General features: G+C 45.9%; 1 protein-coding gene across 4 annotated transcripts in view; it reads left to right on the top strand.

Annotated features, from left to right (window-relative positions):
• The window catches only part of mtTFB2 (mitochondrial transcription factor B2), a 62,726-nt gene that overhangs the window by 23,747 nt on the left and 21,842 nt on the right, over positions 1-17,137 (top strand). For 3 of the 4 annotated variants that reach the window (XM_089555267.1, XM_089555264.1, XM_089555265.1), the window contains exons 7-9: positions 4,241-4,333; positions 14,689-14,733; positions 15,290-15,429. In XM_089555267.1, coding sequence (XP_089411393.1) covers positions 4,241-4,333; positions 14,689-14,733; positions 15,290-15,429 — 278 coding nt within the window. The remainder of the gene's footprint in view (positions 1-4,240; positions 4,334-14,688; positions 14,734-15,289; positions 15,430-17,137) is intronic. The other variant, XM_089555266.1, reaches the window with a different exon arrangement.

Below are 17,137 nucleotides of genomic sequence, written 5' to 3'. Positions count from 1 at the left end.
GGCGGAGCCGACTCTACATTCTTCCAGAGTGTCCTAGTAACTTTCCAAGCTTTATCTCGAGAGTTCACTATCAGCTTTAAAAAGAGCACGGCCGACAGCGGCGGGGATTCTGTTCGACGACCGCCGAGCACGCTTGTTGCTTACGCCGCCACCGAGTGATTCAGTCCTTTGTGGGCGCAAGTCAGCCCAAATAAAGACTTTCATTTAGAAGCGATTCTCATTGTTTTCCTGCTCTCCAAACTGCACTCACCACTACGTGACAATATATTTTTACTTCAAAATCTTGTCAAAGGCCGCGGGAGTGCAACACTGTAAATGTAGTCAAAATAGATAAAACAGCATTGGAGAAATCTGACGTCCAAGGCAAGTATCTAGGACAAAAATCGTAATGGAGAAAAATGCCCACTGTTCGGGCATTACCCTGCAATGCACAGCCAGCGTGGTGCATGAAAATATTCTTTTTAGACTTCATCCTGGTCAATTTCAGCAATGAAACTTCGGGACAGCATCAAAAAAACAAGGCATCGAAGTGCATACAACAATTAAAAAAAAAAAAAGAGATAAACTTTTTTGGTCATTTTTGTTAGATTTCAAAGCCACTTTCTCCCTTTAAGCATGCCGGAACTGTAAATGTATGCTCGCTGCACTTTTTTCAACGTTCTCTGTGTGCTGTTCAACACTAACATGAGCATCAGCCAGCAGGTTTCCTGGGTCATTGACCTGAGGCTGGGGCGATCTGTGGGCCCAGTCTTTAGGCTGGGGCGACACACGGTGGAGTGCCACTTTTGGCAGCAACAGCTATCCTGCAGCTCTAGAGGGAAGGGGGCATCACCATCAGCAGCCTGACTACTCCCACTGCAGGGCAAAGGCCACTCCCATGTCTCCCCGATGAAACCTGTCGTTTGCCAGCTGTGGCCACCGTATCCCTGCAAACTTCTTAATCTCATCCGCCCACCTAACTTTCTGTCGCCCCCTGCCATGCATGCCTTCTCTTGGAATCCACTCCGTTTCCCATTAAGGACTAGCGGTTATCTTGCCTTCGCATTACATGCCCTGCCCAAGCCCACTTCTTCCTCTTGATTGCAACTAGGATGTCATTGAGCCGTGAGAAGGGGGCACATCATCTCGAAGCTTTCTGCAACCTTTAATTCTTTTGTTACTGAGGCAAATTCGTGTATATTATCTCTGGCAGTTTTGAGTTTGGAGGCTGCCAAGGAAAGGAAAATTGGTGGATATACGTGCGAACATTCGGCAATTTCGAATACTCGGTCGAATAGGGAAGTATTCGATATTCGATTCGATCTGAATGTTCGGTGTTGGAAATCTCGAAGTATTCGTCTTGGGCAAATAACGCTTCTGGAACTCATGCTGCATGTTGTTTTGGTTCAACGTACATTCACCGACATGGCACTGTGGTGCGCGCGCACTCAACCTAAGCCCCGACTCTGCACCACGTTCCATCCTCCTACACGTATGCTGGAGCTAGTCTCTGCATGCCCGTGGCAGCAGACTTGAGTAGGCAGCATATCTGTGCCGACTTATCTGTGTCGCATCCCACAAATATGTCACCTAGGCCTGCTCCTCCAATTTGCACTGGCCATGTTTGCAGAAAGTCGACACTGCTTTAGTGAGGATCACCAAGTTTCAGTGCATTCTCTTTTTGTTTTAAATAATGGCCTTGTGCATTTGGAAAACACCTGATGTTGAAAATGCCTATTATGCCGTTCAACCTTTTTTGTATGCCAGAAGTGTTCAAAATATTTGCTTTGGGATTATTCAAAGAAAATTGCTATTTGCTTCGAATTCACTTCGAACCAAAAAAAAAAACACTCTTCGCACATGCCTAAAGGTTAACACTTGCCTGCAGGGCCTTCTCCAGGGAGCAGAAAGTGTTGCACAGCTGAGTTGTTCCAGTTGGGGCTTTTCTGTCGGGTGAATTTGCACTTTGTGCTGCATCCAGAAGTTGCCTGCTGTCAGTCTATATGAAGGCAGTTCTGAAGGAATGGAAGAGTAAAAAAATAGCAGGGTTTTAACGTAGTTAAATTGAGTAAACGTGTGAAAGCGTGTGTTTAGCCTGATTGGCTCATGGTTCTTCTTTGCTGGGTTGTTGGCACGTCGGGCGACTTAGGTTAAGCTCTGATCAAGGTTAAGCTGATCTAATCTGTTTCACAGTAACACTTGAGGTATACTGCTCCCTCTGATCAAGTAGACTGCTACCAGACTGATAAGAAACGGGCCGACAAAGGTTCTGAAACCACAGTTTGGCTTGCAGAAAGTTGGTTCTTTTTAACCCAGAAGGAAGTGATTAAGAGTAGTGCTTGCCAGGCCCGTCTTTTGGACAGTGATCTCGTGTAGGTGCGAAAAGATAAACTCGGAAGTTCCGAGAGCCAAATAAAAAGGGCTGCATGCATGCATAATAGACTACTTTCTATTCCCCCAAAATTTTAATCAGTTATATTTTGCCGCCCGCAAAGTATGAACATTAATCATCCCTAGCAAGCAGTGGGATGATATTTTTTTAGTGAACGCGATCTCACAGGTAGAACTCATAGCCGACCTGGTCGCCTTTCAGCAGAAACGAAAAGCTGAAAGGCTTGAGTATTTCACGGTGTGTGTTTGAAGACTATAAGCGTCCTAAACTAATATGTTCTTCCCGAATGCATTTCTAATTGTGTATAGGTATGTTTTGGGATGACGAACGATCAATGGCCAATTAACGCCGGTGTAATTTTACTCTTACTGCACCGCGGCGTGGAAATAAGGAAATAAATAAGTCAATGAAAAAAGCTTAGTTTTTTCTCATCGCGTACTATAACTCATAGCTCATCCGTGTCGCTGCTTCGATGCTGCAGTTGTGTACTTCACTCTGCAATAGTGAATGAAAAATCGGACACTAGCCGCTTCTGTACGGGCCCAAGCCCAGCTCGGGCCCGCAGCTTTAAGCCCGAGCCCGGCCCGGGCCCGCAACTTCAGGCCCAGGCCCGGCAAAACAAATCATGTCCCGGCCCAGCCCGGCCCGCGGGCCGGGCCGGGCCTGGGCTTTCAGGCTGGCCCGAGCCCGTGCAGTGCACTAGTCTGGAGTGGTGCTTTTGCACTGAGACGACCTTGGGCTAGTCTTGACTGCAGTGTGTGTCTCTTTGTACCAGTGTGAAGTGAAGTGGAACTCTAGGCTCGCAGTCAACATGTCTCTCGGTGAGGCCGTTTATGGTGATTAGAGGGTTAACCTGTCAAAGCTTTTGTTATTTCAGCTAACCTGCTCTCATGCAGTATACCTTTTCGTCAAATATAGAGCTGGTTCATAAAAGTCAAGCATGAATGCTTTCAGCTTATTGCAGATACGTGGGCCAAGCTTATTGCAGATCACATAAGTTGTGTTGAAGGGGCGGGGCAAATGCATTTTGAGTCTCGGCATGTCTGCGATGCACGTCACGTGTGACTGTAGGTGTAGCCACTCTCCAAAATCACTCCATAGTTGAGGAGGCCGGACATCTTCAGTAGAGCACTGCGACACCTTTCTTAGAGGAGAAGCTGCACGAAGCACTTGCGGAATTTTTTCTAGTGTGCCTCACTGGTGCCAAGGCAAGAGGGTCAGTAGTTAAAGTGGGCATGTGATCGACAGCTGAGGCACAGGCTGCAATGGGTGCACCAGGGATGGGATTCGGTGACAGTGGCCCCTCTGGAGACACCACAGAATATAAGCTAGCCTGGCTTTATGTCTCATTGTTAAAGTTGCGAGCTGTGCTTTGTTGTCGACGTCCTCTATATGTCTTCATTGCCTAAGCACTCACATTTTGTAGAGATCATGGACCAACTAGTCCGCGAAAATGTGTTGCAACCTTACAACGTCTTAAAATGTCTTACAATGCAAGAACTCTTTGAACCCTGCCAAACGATGGCTGTGGCAGGCGCGAGATTGCTTTTGTCCCACAGCCAGTGCTGCGATACCTTGAAGCATGCGAAACAATGCTGGTAACTAGTGCAAGGTTGCTTTCATTCTGCTGCTGGGGCTTTGTAACGCATTTTATTTGTACAGTTAGGGTGTGTACTGTTTGCGTTCCGGAAAGTGTTTCTACGACCGGGATAAACTGGTGTCACATTGCGCATTTGCGGTAGTGTGTTCCTCGTGGGGCGAGTGCAGGCTTGCGACCCTCCAAACTAAAAGGTGTAGCATTCAAGCTGCATATGAAGTTGAATGGTGGTGCGCCATCTGATAGCTGCTCTGGCCCTCTCCTTATCGCAGCACATCACGGCGGCCCGAGGGAGCAACTTCAAGCACTATCGGGATATCAGCATCTTGTACCAGCTGTTCTTTGACATCAAGGTGTGTGGTGAGGTGAGCTGTGCCTTCATGCAGTCCTTGTTTGTGCTCACGCAGGTAAAATTCAGGGGGGCGCTTTGTTGACCTAAAGTGCGGTGAGGCGACAGCCTTAAGCGCGGGGTTGCTGCTTGTGTCACTGATGTGTGGTTAAGATGTTAAGCTTCACCTCTAAGAGTGGAATGTGACAGTGTCTTGCAACGCTGCCAGGGAGTCCACAGAACGCCATCGCCCGTTGCCTTGCTCGTCAGTAAATTGGTTTCTGAGGAGAGGAAATGTATGTGTCTCGCATATCTCGGTGGACACCTGAACCTCACCATAAGGGAAGGGAGGAAGATGGGAGTGAAAGAAGACACCCTACTCACTACAGGTGTACTCACTACAGGTGCGTTTGTTCATTCCAAACCATTGAGCCGGAGACCCTGGTTTGATTCCCGAACTCGGCCAATTTCCTACTCGGTTTTATTTATTTATCTGGTCTCACTAGAAAGGTTATTTAGGCTAATTGGTTAATTAAGCAATTAACTAAACTCATTCCCACTTACTTCAAGCAACCACTATACGATCCGTTTAATTGGTTGCATGGTTTACTAGCCAAAGTACAATAGACGATATGCGAAATTGCTTGGCGGTCTGGCAACACCGTGCCCACAACTTCCGGTTTCCATCTTGGCGCGGTCGAGCTCGTCGAGCTGGTGCATCGTTTGCTATGCATACTTTCTTCTTGCGAGTGGAATTTCAACAGGCAAGCTTCAGCTGCTGCGTTGTTTTCACAGCTGATCTTTGACTAAATGTAGGTGCTTTCAATAGGCGCCAGCTTACTCCTACCGCATCCTCAGCTTCGCTTGAAGTCTGGCGCTGATGATCGCAATAATCGGCACTCGAAAGTGGGTTGGAAAGTCGGACCGTGACCGTGTGCTGTTGTCGTTTTAATGCTCGCATTAAAGCATCAGTTCAAGCATCACGCATTATCATGGCTATTTTATTCCCAGGTGGACGTGAATTCATCTGGTAGGGTAGCGAGCGGTTATTTTGCGGTGAGTGCGCACGTGTGTTGACAAACTTCTGTGATAGTGCGAACTTTCGTTCACGCCGACGCCAGGAGCTTCGTGCATTGCAGTATAATCACACAAGACCCTCGACCAGCTGCGTAATTCGATTCCTTTACTGTAATGTGCAATGCGCATCTGCGGTTTTCAACGTCGCCGTTTCAGAGCCCGGCGTCGGTTGATTTTCGCCGCAATTCGTTGAAACCACATCTTGCTTTAGACACAGTTGAAGTGAGTATTGCGATGTTGTCAATCGATATTACCAAGAGGAAAGTGGGCGTATATAATTCAAAATGTAAGCAAAGACGCGGTTTTTTTTTTTTTTTTCAGATAAGCCCTGAGCTACCGCGGCGGCTTGATTAGAGAAAGAGCGTACAGCTGTAGGTGCCTGCACGGACTCGATACGCTGGTCAAGTTGAGTGTGCAGGGGCGAAATTAGCATGTTCGGTTGCTTCCGAAACTTAATTAGCTTACTCCCAAACTTGGACAAATGGCTTTGTTGCGAAGCAAGCTGCTGAAGCTTGCCACAACGATAATAAAATCTGATGGCCTGAAGCGTTTTCAGAACACTGTTGCACGAACTTTCTAGCTTAGAAATGCGTCCCTCCTTCATAATAAAGTAGTTATATTATTCGCTTCTTTTTTTTTAGATTTTCGTCGCCGCAGGTATGGAAGGTATAGGAATCCTCAAGAAATAAAGCATTCGCACCTCAGTTTTCATACGTAGGGTGTATTGCTTCACACAGACTCCTTAACGCGCATAAAATATGCGTATGGTCCAGAGAGTTTGCTCGCCCTTCTAAAACTAATTGAACGCGGGAAAAACTTAACTGAACACGTAGCAAACTAAGCAGTAATCGGCATATGGTTCTTCGAGTGAACTTATTTCATCATCATCATCATCATCATTTATTTTCCCTTAAGGACCCCTAGGTGGGGCATTACATAAGGGGGGAGCAAAAATACGAAATCACAAACAATAGGAACATTTGAAATATAACAGTAAAGAAGGCAAAACAATTGTTAAAAGAGCATTGAAAAAAGAAAAAGTGAACAATAACAGGTACACTGTGGCCGTCACGCTATATATACAGGAAGAAAACGGGAACACTGATTAGCAGACAAGGGTTCAAAAATGTAACATGTGCAGAGGTGGTACTGAAAATTGTCGGGCATTACACTGTAAGTGCGCTAACGAAAAAGATGAGATAAAAGCAGGGTTTTGAATTTATTTGCATCGCGCTCAGTTACACGGCACGAGCGATTGGCCCGCTCAAAAAAATTACCTTCTCTATTACGTTGTTGAAGTATGCGTCTATATATATTCACGCCCGACCGGGGAGTTGATAAATGCACGAAATCGGCTTCTAATTTTGATCAGAGACAACAAAGGCTGTGGTCCTTATCTTAATTTAAACGCAAATCACCTCGAGAGATTTGTCAAAAATCAGCGCAGAAAGCGAAAGCTGCGCACTGATCCGCGTGCTGACACATGATACCTCGCATGGCGTTTTGTGTTACTAAAACGTTGGGACGGAGTAAAAAAATAGAAAAGCGAAAAGCTGGAACGCACCTAGTACTGGCACGCATCGTAGTGTCTTTTCACAGTGGAGAGGGTAGCGCAACACTGCATCGGCATTTTACTTTTCAAACGAAGCGCAGCCGTTTTAACCGAACGCTGGGCAGCGGTTTCGTTTTCTGTACCGGGCCAACATGGAGGACTTAGTTCTCGGAGCGCCGAGAGATGGCGCTGCGCATTTCGCATATCGTCTATTGGCCCCGTTTGTAATTCGTGCTCTCCGACGTCCCGACCGTTTCGACCTATTGAAAAGCGTGACATTTCTGTCGACAACTCCTGCTTACAACGATGAGGCATTAAAGGCTTCCGCCTTAATACCGGAGTCCTTCATTACATTTATTTATGGGTTTCGAAAATCGGCACCAATTATTGCTGATGGCTTTTTCTTTTTCATAAAGAAAATGGTCTTATTTGTTTGGGGATGAAGTGCGCAACTGTGTGACTGTTTAGTACAAAGCAATTCATGCCACTTGCCTATTGAGTTTCACATTGGGTGTGTTCACAATAGGGTAGCCATGATAAGACAGGGTTAATTAGAAGTAATTAGAAGTCTTTGAAGAAAGGTTTTTTCCTGTAGTGGACGCAATTAGGTTGATTGATTATCGTGCTGATAGCTGTTACCTATTTGCGAGCAGGATTTTGAGCAGAAAGTTTGTGCGCAGAGCATATGTCAGAAAAGGTTGAAAGTTTCAAGTTTCACAACTTTGATCGCCTCTAGAGTAAACAGCAGTGCCTTTTGCTATTTAGGCTTTTTGCGAGTGATATTTGAAATTTTTTTGTTTGTGCACTCAAACTTTTTGTTTTGACTTGCATACATTAGTGAAGCAATATGTAGATTACTTAGCTTGGGTAACACCTTCCAAAAACCATAAGAGGGAGAGAGTATAAATGGGCCCTGGTACAGCTTTCACCACCCTTGGTTGCATGCATACATCTCGGGAATTCCATAAGCACTGTTTTAACTGCTTAATTCATGCATAGTGCCTATTTATTTGAAAGGTCCGAACCTGGCCAAATGGCCCTTAAAACAGGTTTTCCTTCAAGAGTTGTATAACTTTGTGATTTCTGCACCAGCTTCTTTGAATATAAATTTATTTGCATGTGGCATCAGTGGAGAGTTCGAGGACTTCTGAATATTCGAAAATTCCTGAATACTCGCCAGCGATTGTATATTGTGCCCACTTTCGTAAATTCGACCGTGGCTAAGCCACAGTATCTGGGAAAATTATCTGACGATCGAGTTTAAAGTTCCGAGAACAGAATGCAAAGGTTCTGTTCCCTTCTGTTGTTTATCGTGTAGACCCACGTATCACACGCGCTGGGAACAAGATGGCTGACGACCCGCTTCGAACAATCGCAACGTAAAAGCGTGCTTTCTTTTTTTAATCCAGACCATCTGTAATACATTACATACGTAATGTCCACACCCATGGCATTCGTGCTATCGCCTTCATAACTCTCTGAGCGTGACCTCCGGCATCTTGTTTCGGTCAGCTACAGTGTACAAGAAAGCTTGCTTGTGGAATTTCAAAGGAGCGAGTCGAGGTGTCACAACAGGGCAAGCGACCCTGTAAAAATCCCGTTTATTGCATGGTGCATTGTAAAGCGCACACCTTTTAAGCAGGCGTAACAGCAGGCGTGACAATGTTTATAAGGCCCTTGTAGCTAGGCTAAAGAATTTCTGACTGCATAGATGATCAATTAGACGTCAATTTTACTCTAGGGGTCGATCATGTATGTTAGGAGTACACTCCGCGGGCACAGAAAGAGCTTTTACCTTTTGATTCCGCTCACTCCAAAACTGTCAAGAGGTCTCTTGCCGGCCTGTGCCTTGGGTCTGCTCCCTCGAAGTCGTGCCCGCATGCTATGCAGTGTAGCTTTAATAAGCAAGTACACCGGCTACTTACGGCCGAGTTCCCCTGCGCGGTCATTGTTTCTGTGGCCGAGGCCCTACTTCGGAAAACCAAGCAGGTCATGTTCGGCAAAGCGAAAACACTGGAAAGGCACTCGGTTAAACCGGTAGTGGTACCGTATATCCACAAGGTTGCCCATCATGTGAAGAAAGTGGCAGGCCGACACGGCGTTCCTGTGGTGTTCTCCGCACCGAAGGAACTCGCCCAGCTTTGCTCACGCATTTCGTGCGCGGAAAAGAAGAGTGGCTGCAGGAAGAAGCACTCAAAGAAGTATGTCGACTGTTGTTCCGGTGTCGTTTACGAGATACCGTTGACCTGCGGTAGGGCTTACATAGGCTAGACTGGGCGGTGTGTCAATGACCGGGCGGGGGAACATTTGCGGGCATTAAGGGGTGGAGGGACACATTTGGCAGAGCACTGTGCGAACTGCAGAGCGTGTGAGCCGCGGCTGAAGGAGATAAAGATACTTGGCAGAGGCGGTGATAAGACGGCACCTGAACTATTAGAAGCCTTTCACATCAGGAAGAGGGGGCATATGACTGTGTGAGTGACACGTCGGTTAATCTTTTGCAGGCAGAGTACAGGTATTGTGAACTGACGATGCATTTCTTTTCTGCGCATGTCTTCTTTTGTATATATATTTGCTGTGTTGCCTGCGAATAAATCAGATGAAGTATTAGCACCTGTCCTGTGTGTTTCCTCTTCTTGTGTGCGTGTTCCTGTGCGCTTAAATTCATTTCAAAATAAGCTATGCACCATCTAGCCCAAACAAAAGTTTTGTTAAATTACATGACAGGTGCAACATTGTTAGGCTGTGTAATCAAGTAGCATACATTCTGTGCTCGTCATGTTTCTTTTCTATATGATGCTGAGACAGTTTAGTTTTGTTTATTTTAGTTGCATACACCATGCACTATTTGGGAAAAAATAAGGGCAACAAACGTTTGCTTGTTTATCTTTTCTGAAATTTGTTTTATACTGAACAGATATTCAGTATTCAATGCCATTTTTTTTTAATATTTGTTTTCGATTCGTATTGCAAAAAGTTTCAGTATACGCACACCTCTTCTTAAAATTTGAAATCGTGCAGTTGCGGACTGTACAGAATTTTTTTTTTTTTTTCAACATCGTCTGTTACTGCATGAACTGTTTATATCACAGATTTTTGTCACTCTTGCGCTGTTGCCATTGTATGGCTGACTGTTCGCTTGCGAGCTCTCTAGTGCGAGTTTGCTGTTTTTTCCATTCAATTCGATTTTCTTCAACACAGTACATAACATCACTGTCTGGATCCTGAGCCAAAGGCTAGTTATGGATCCATGCAATAAAAGCAAAGAGATTATTGAGGACAAATGCTTTCTACTGTATGCCAAAATAATACACATATGAATGGCGGAAAAATGCAAAGCGTACAAGCAAGTTGGTTCAAATTAAAGAAATACAAAAGGGCTAATGACAAAAATATAGAAGAGTGTGCAAAAAAACAAACATATGAAAGCAGGAGCAGCATTCTTTATACAAAATAAATGCAGTTGCCTTAGAAATGATTATTCGATGATAAATATGGCAGGTTCCCTCAGATCATGAATGGCAGTTTGCCAATATCCCTCAAGAGGAAAGTATACAACAGCTGTATCTTACCGGTACTCACCTATGGGGCAGAAACATGGAGGCTAACAAAGATTGTTCAGCTTAAGTTAAGAACAACGCAGCGAGCTAAGGAAATGAAAACGATAGGTGTAACATTGAGAGATTGGAAGCGGGCGGAGTGGGTGAGGGAACAAACGTGGGTTGATGATATCCTAGTTGAAATCAAGAGGAAGAAATGGGCTTGGGCAGGGCATGTAATGCGAAGGGAAGATAGCCGCTGGCCCTTAAGGGTAACGGAGTGGATTCCAAGAGAAGGCAAGTGCAGCAGGGGCCGGCATAAAGTTAGGTGGGCGGATGAGATTAAGAAGTTTGAGGGGATACGGTGGCTGCAGCTGGCAAAGGACAGGGTTAATTGGAGAGACATGGGAGAGGCCTTTGCCTTGCAGTGGGTGTAGTCAGGATGATGATGATGATGATGAATAGCAAGCTCAACATTGACATTTTGAAGAGCATGAACATTTGCAAGACTGTGCAGGTGGAATAATGGAAAGTAACCCTTGTCAAGTTATCACCAATGGCTTCGCTAAAGCTGGCTTACGGACATCTTTGCCCATAAAGAGGCTAGCGGAAAAGATACTGAACATATCGACGAGTCGTCTTTCAGTCTAGAAATGACAGTGTCATAGTACCCACAGTGCCAACATGGCATTACACTAGAGGAAGAGAATTGCGGTAAAATAAAAATTCAGGCAAATTGACATGTGTATATAAGAATACTCAAATCAAGCGGTCATTTTTCTCTGCTGATAGGGTCATTTTTCCGACAAGTAACATTAAAACACAATTCAACAACAAAGTGCTCAGAGGAACCAATAATTGTAAATGAAACATGCGTCACAGGATCTACCTACTCTAAGAGAACATTCATCGAATCCATGGAAAAAATTTGCTGTAATAGCCTGCACCATGCTAGCCATCACATGCGTGTGCAGTTTTATCTGCAAATTGAACTCCTGGCCCACGTGGACTGTGAACCTAACCAGGTGTGGAAAATGTAGTGAAAGAGTTTTTTTCAGCCAAAGTTGAGGCCTGCGGACTATACGTCGGGTGCAGACTGTCGTCATCATCATCATCAGCCAGACTACGCCCACTGCAGGGCAAAGGCCTCTCCCATGTCTCTCCAGTTAACCCTGTCCTTCGCCAGCCGCGGCCACCGTATCCCCGCAAACTTCTTAATCTCATCCGCCCACCTAACTTGCTGCCGCCCCCTGCTGCAAAATTATGGCATTGTTTGTTCTAAATGGCGTGTTTGTGCAGTTAGGCACGGCAGTATGCGATATAACTTAAACGCCAGGTATGATCCATCATCCATAGTGACAGTTGCACATGCGGTAGTGTTGCTGCCAACTTGGCGCTCCTCAGGCTCACTGGCCATACGGTAGACTCGTGATAATTTGGACTCGGATAGTTTGAACCTTTGGTTAATTCAAACAGATTTAAATGTTTTGGTTGGCTGGCTGTATTTTAAGCACATTTTAAAGCAGCGAGCCATGGAAAGAAAAATGATGGTTGTAAAGTTAAGAGATCGGAAGCGGGTGGAGTGGGTGAGAGAACAAATGCACGTTAAAGACATCCTAGTCGAAATCAAGAGGAAGAAGTGGGCTTGGGCAGGGCATGTAATGCGAAGGCAAGATAACCGCTGGTCCTTTAGTGGATTCCAAGAGAAGGCAAGCGTAGCAGGGGGCGGCAGAAAGCTAGGTGGGCGGATGAGATTAAGAAGTTTGCAAGGTTACCGTGGTAGCAGCTGGCAAAGGACATGGTTAATTGGAGAGACACGGGAGAGGCCTTTGCGCTGCAGTGGGTGTAGTCAGGCTGATGATGATGATGAAGCCACTTAATTTGTACCCCGGATTCTCTTAAGTTACCTTAATTTAAACTTTTTGGCTTGGTCCAACACACTCGGTGTGCGAAAAAGCGGTAACCAAGTTTGGATACTTCAGGCTTGCCACGCCGCGTGAGCTGGAAATTCGGCCCCTCGAACCTCAGATGCGGTCCGAGGGGGGCCATGTCGATCGGAGTCGCCACATAGTTTCGTTTTCTGAGCTTCGGCACCAGCCCACCATGATGCCGACTATTGTCTGCGCATTAAGGAGCCAAGGTCAACTGCGTGCTCGGTCGGACGCTGATTTGTGCGTCGCTGGTTTTTTTTTCTTTTTAGGCGTCTCGTTATTCCGGTAATCCGGTTACGTTGCTCCGGTTGTGCGCAGTTATCATGAGCTGCTCGTTATGTGGTGGCTCCACTGCTACTGCGTCGTACCTGCGACTTAATAAGGCTTAATGTTTTGAACCAGTTCTCCTTTGGCATTCATGACAGTGGGCAAGCAGTACACCATGACGGAGATGTGAAAAATCATCATTGCCACGTAGTTTTCACTAGAGCAGACCACTGTTGCTTATCTTTTCATCAGTTAAATTTGCTGCGCTGCAAGACTGTTTTCTGAAAGGTCTTTCGTAACCATTCGACTATGAGATGTTTGGATAATTCGGACCTTTTTTTAGTCCCTTGAGGTTCCTAGTTAATTTAATTTTTGGAACACAGTGTGTTATCGATAACTTTCATTTTCAACCATAGAGCTAGTCGGAGACTGCTGGTTGAATAAAGACATCAGTGCCTTTTGCCCATATTTTAGTTTGTGCTGAAGCATTACCTACGTTTTCACGGTGAAAGTGTTTTAAATTACTATTTGTATGCATACATGTTCATAAAGGAAATCACATTTAGTCTTGAATTATGTTGCTGCGCATCTTTGTACTGTTTGTTCATTCACGCTCAAAGCTGTTAGCACTTAGCTTTATCCTTTTGTAAGTGACATGAGATGCAACCTGACTTATCTCAACTTACCTCGCTTGATCGTGGGCACATGCAGCTGCTGCCACATTTTTCTGGGTTGGTGTAGTTGTTTTGGTTCCTTATCTCGAAGCTTCCTTGCCAGCTTTAAACTGAGCGCGGCCAAGAACTGCAGGCATTCTGTTCGACGACCACTGAGCACGCTCGTTGCTTTTGCCGCCGCCGAGTCATTCAATTTTTTGTGGGCACTGGTCTGCTAAATAAACAGCTTTGTTTGGAAACCTTTTCGCCATCTTCCTGCTCACCAGACTGCCGTCACCACTACATGACAATATTAAGGTGCACTTATGATAATTCGAACAAAAGTCTCTGGTCTCTCAAATTTTGGATTAATGAGAGTCTACTGTAGGTGTCTGCTCCTCAGTCTGCATGTCACTGGGGGCACATACAGTTGAGGCTCAGTTGCCACAACGTTGCAAGTGTGCTAATTGTGAAGGAGGCTAGCACTTCATGAACATTAAGTGGCGATGCAGTCATACAGTCTACAGTGCACTTTGTAGATGGTGGCACAACCACCCCAGAGATAAGCAACTGGTGATGGCTGTGGTAGTACAGTGATGAAATGCAACGAAGTAGTGGGTTGTCCTGTGAAGGACAGACCTCAGGAATGGGCATTGCAAGTCGAGCTGACACAGTGTAAAGAAGACAGTAACTCTCAAAAAAGTTAACGCAACACAAAAAAACAGTCACAAGAAAGAAGACAGACGACGTGCTACTGACAACTGAATTTATTGAAATGAATTATTCTGCTGTGGTTGCTGGTGTTCTGTGCTTGAATACAATTTTAGTACTTAAAAGGGTGTGTTTTGTTTTTTGGCTTTTTCATATCACTTTTGTCTTTTCGGATTCCATTCAAACATGTTATTTTGGCCTTACACACCGCGTCACATCTTTCATTGTCTTCCTTTTTGCTTTTAAAGAATCATCAACTCTCTTGGTTTCTTTTATCGTTTTAAATTTTTTTTTAAAAGTTGTTAAAGTTGTTTAAACGACTTCTGACGTTTACTGCAGCTGGTAGGTGGCATGACGATGACCGTGTATATACTGTGTCTTTCAATAAAGAATTCAGTTGTCAGTAGTGCGTCATCCTGTCTTCTTTCTTGTGATTGTTTTTTTGTGTTGCGCTAACTTTTTTGAGAAACTATGCACCAACTCGCCCAGCAACAAGTTTTACTTGAAGACAGTAACAAAGGGGACTAGCGTGTACCTGCCACAGATTCATTCAGTGCTGTCAGCAGTCCGTGAAACCGGTTTCTTTCTCTCTTTTTTTTAATGTAAATGCCTAAGTCGCATATTTCATTTGGCTAACGGTTGAAATGACCACCGCTGTGCAGGTGTCCCGTGAGCTGTTCTTGCCACCCCGTGGAGTGAAACAACAGGTGAGCGTGCAGTTCCCTTTCCCAGAAGGCCCTTTTGCCTTTCAGAACAGCCACCTCTATTGCTGGTTTAGGTTTGGTTTATGGGATTTAAAGTCCAAAGCGACTCAGGCTATGAGGGACGAAATAGTGGAGGGCTCCGGAAATTTCCACCACCTGGGGTTCTTTAACGTGCACTGACATCGCACAGTACACGGGCCTCTAGAATTTCTCCTCCAAAGAAATGCGACCACCGCGGCTGGGATCGAACCCGCGTCTTTCGGATCAGCGGCCGAGCGCCATAGCCACTGAGCCACTGCGGCGGGTCCGAAAGGTGGACAAACGCGTTGTTCGCCAGAAAGTCCAGAAAGAAAGGTGGACTTTCTGGCAAACAACGCATTCGTAAGAGCAACCATAGCAACAGTATAACAGCAGTCCACGGTGCTACTTTGGGGGCCACATGAAGCATTGGCGGTTCGCAGACCTGTTCACCAGTGCAAGCTTGCAGTAAAACGTCTCCATAGCGTTTTCTATCGACCATTTGCGCATGCTCATGTGCCGAATGTATGGTTGCTCGCAGGCCCCCCTGCAGCTATTGCGGCTGATGCCTCGGCGCGACCTGTGGGAACTGGTGGATGGCACCGACCGACTGCTCGAGCTGGTGTTCTTCGTGCGCCAGAACATGGTGCGCCGCACCGCCTACGTGTTGCCCTGCCTCGAGTGAGTCTGGACGTTTCCAGCGAGAGCTGTTTATTGCACACCTTCCGCAACTGACGTGTAACCCGTTCCAGGCGGATGAGGATGGAAACTGGGAGGGGAGCTCACGGCGCTGTCGCGCTCGGCTCTCATAGCAAGTGCTGTTGAGGAAAAGCTCGGTAGAGTCCGGGTGGGAAGGGAACTAAGCAGAGCGGTGCGTTCGTTTATCCCGTTCGTATATCGTGAAGGAAAAGACAGTGAAAGCTGGTCAGGGAAAGCTTTGCGTAGGCTTATGGCGTTCACGTATGTCCCGTGAAGCTGAGAAAAACTGTACAGTATGCACGTATGCTGCTTAGATTTTGCTAGGTTTAGCGAATTATGCGACATAGAATAAGCGTGATTCTTTTTTTTGTCTTCCTCACTGGGCTCCAAACAAAGCGTGCCTCGAGCGTCTTTTACAAAGGTGCTCGGCTTGCCTCGTTTAACTATACATTCCTACATAATACTTGGCTAGCTTTGGCCTTACGTTTATTGCCAGAAAAAAAAAACCCCTCTGGCAGGGAAGCTAGAAGTGCAACTGTAGGTGGCACAGCAAAAATACTGCGCTCTCTAAGTTTTGGTTATTCAGTAAATGGCTCTTCAAGCATGTAGCCAAGATTTTTTCTCAGGAGGGGACTGAGGTAAATTCTTGTGTCAGGGAATCGGGGTGTGGCACGCCTACAAGCACTGCTAAGAGAACTTAGAGGGAGGGGGGATGAGCTCAATCCCTCCCCCCCACCTTGGCCACGTGCCTGATAGTAGAGGTGCAGCCTTTGGTCTTACACGCCATTGTTGGGACTTTGTGGAACGGCCCTACTACTCTCGTAAAAGAAACGAAAATATGTTCAGCTGACTGTTGAGTGAAACTTTTCTCGTTTCGTTCGGTGTGCTGTCTGTTGCTAACTTGTAGAGGGTGTTTGAACGGGTATCGGGAGCTCCATAGTGCAAAAGAAACTTGTAGCGCCGCTGACACCGTGGTCTGACCGCAGCTCACTCTGTGTGCGGCACCCACTATCACAGACAAAGTTTGCACTAGGCCTCTCGGCGCGTGCAGCGCAATAAACGATCAGTTCGAAATACATTGCTGTCGGGGCTGCAGGTTTCAACGCGGAATAACTCATTAATGCATTTGATCGCAGTTTCCTTTGCGCTTCACAACATTGTCTGTGGTATAAGATTGCTTTACTGATAAGAGGACTATATATTGCTAACACAATACAACTTTCTCCCACCTACGAGCTTCTACCCATCACCCTTCATCTATACCGCGGCCGTCAGCCATCAGTGGGCTTGTGCATGCCTCCATCTACACATGTGCGCTAGCGGCCGCTGTTATGTCTGAGCTGTATGTCTGCGAAGGCACGAATGCGTCTTCATTGATGCACTTTGGAGAGCTTTAGAAGTGGATCAAAACCAATTGTCTTGCAACAAGCACCCCTCAGCGAGTGCCGACCTTTTTTCGCTAAAATGTTTGTCACATTTGTCAATTTTAGTAGTCAAGCTCGTGTTTACGTGTAAAAGAGCAGCTCCAAAAGTTTGGTTCAGTATTCCTTTAATATTGTCACATTGTAGTGACGGCAGTCCAGAGGTCAGGAAGACATCACCAAGGCTTGCCAACGAAGCTCTTTATTTGGGCTGACTTGCGCCCGCAAAAGAACTGAATCACTCGGCGATGGCTTAAGCAACAAACGTG

This window comes from Amblyomma mixtum, chromosome 8 (assembly GCF_055824585.1).
Source record: "Amblyomma mixtum isolate Tamu chromosome 8, ASM5582458v1, whole genome shotgun sequence".
Lineage (NCBI taxonomy): Eukaryota > Metazoa > Arthropoda > Arachnida > Ixodida > Ixodidae > Amblyomma > Amblyomma mixtum.
This window is presented reverse-complemented; position numbering and strand designations above follow the sequence as displayed.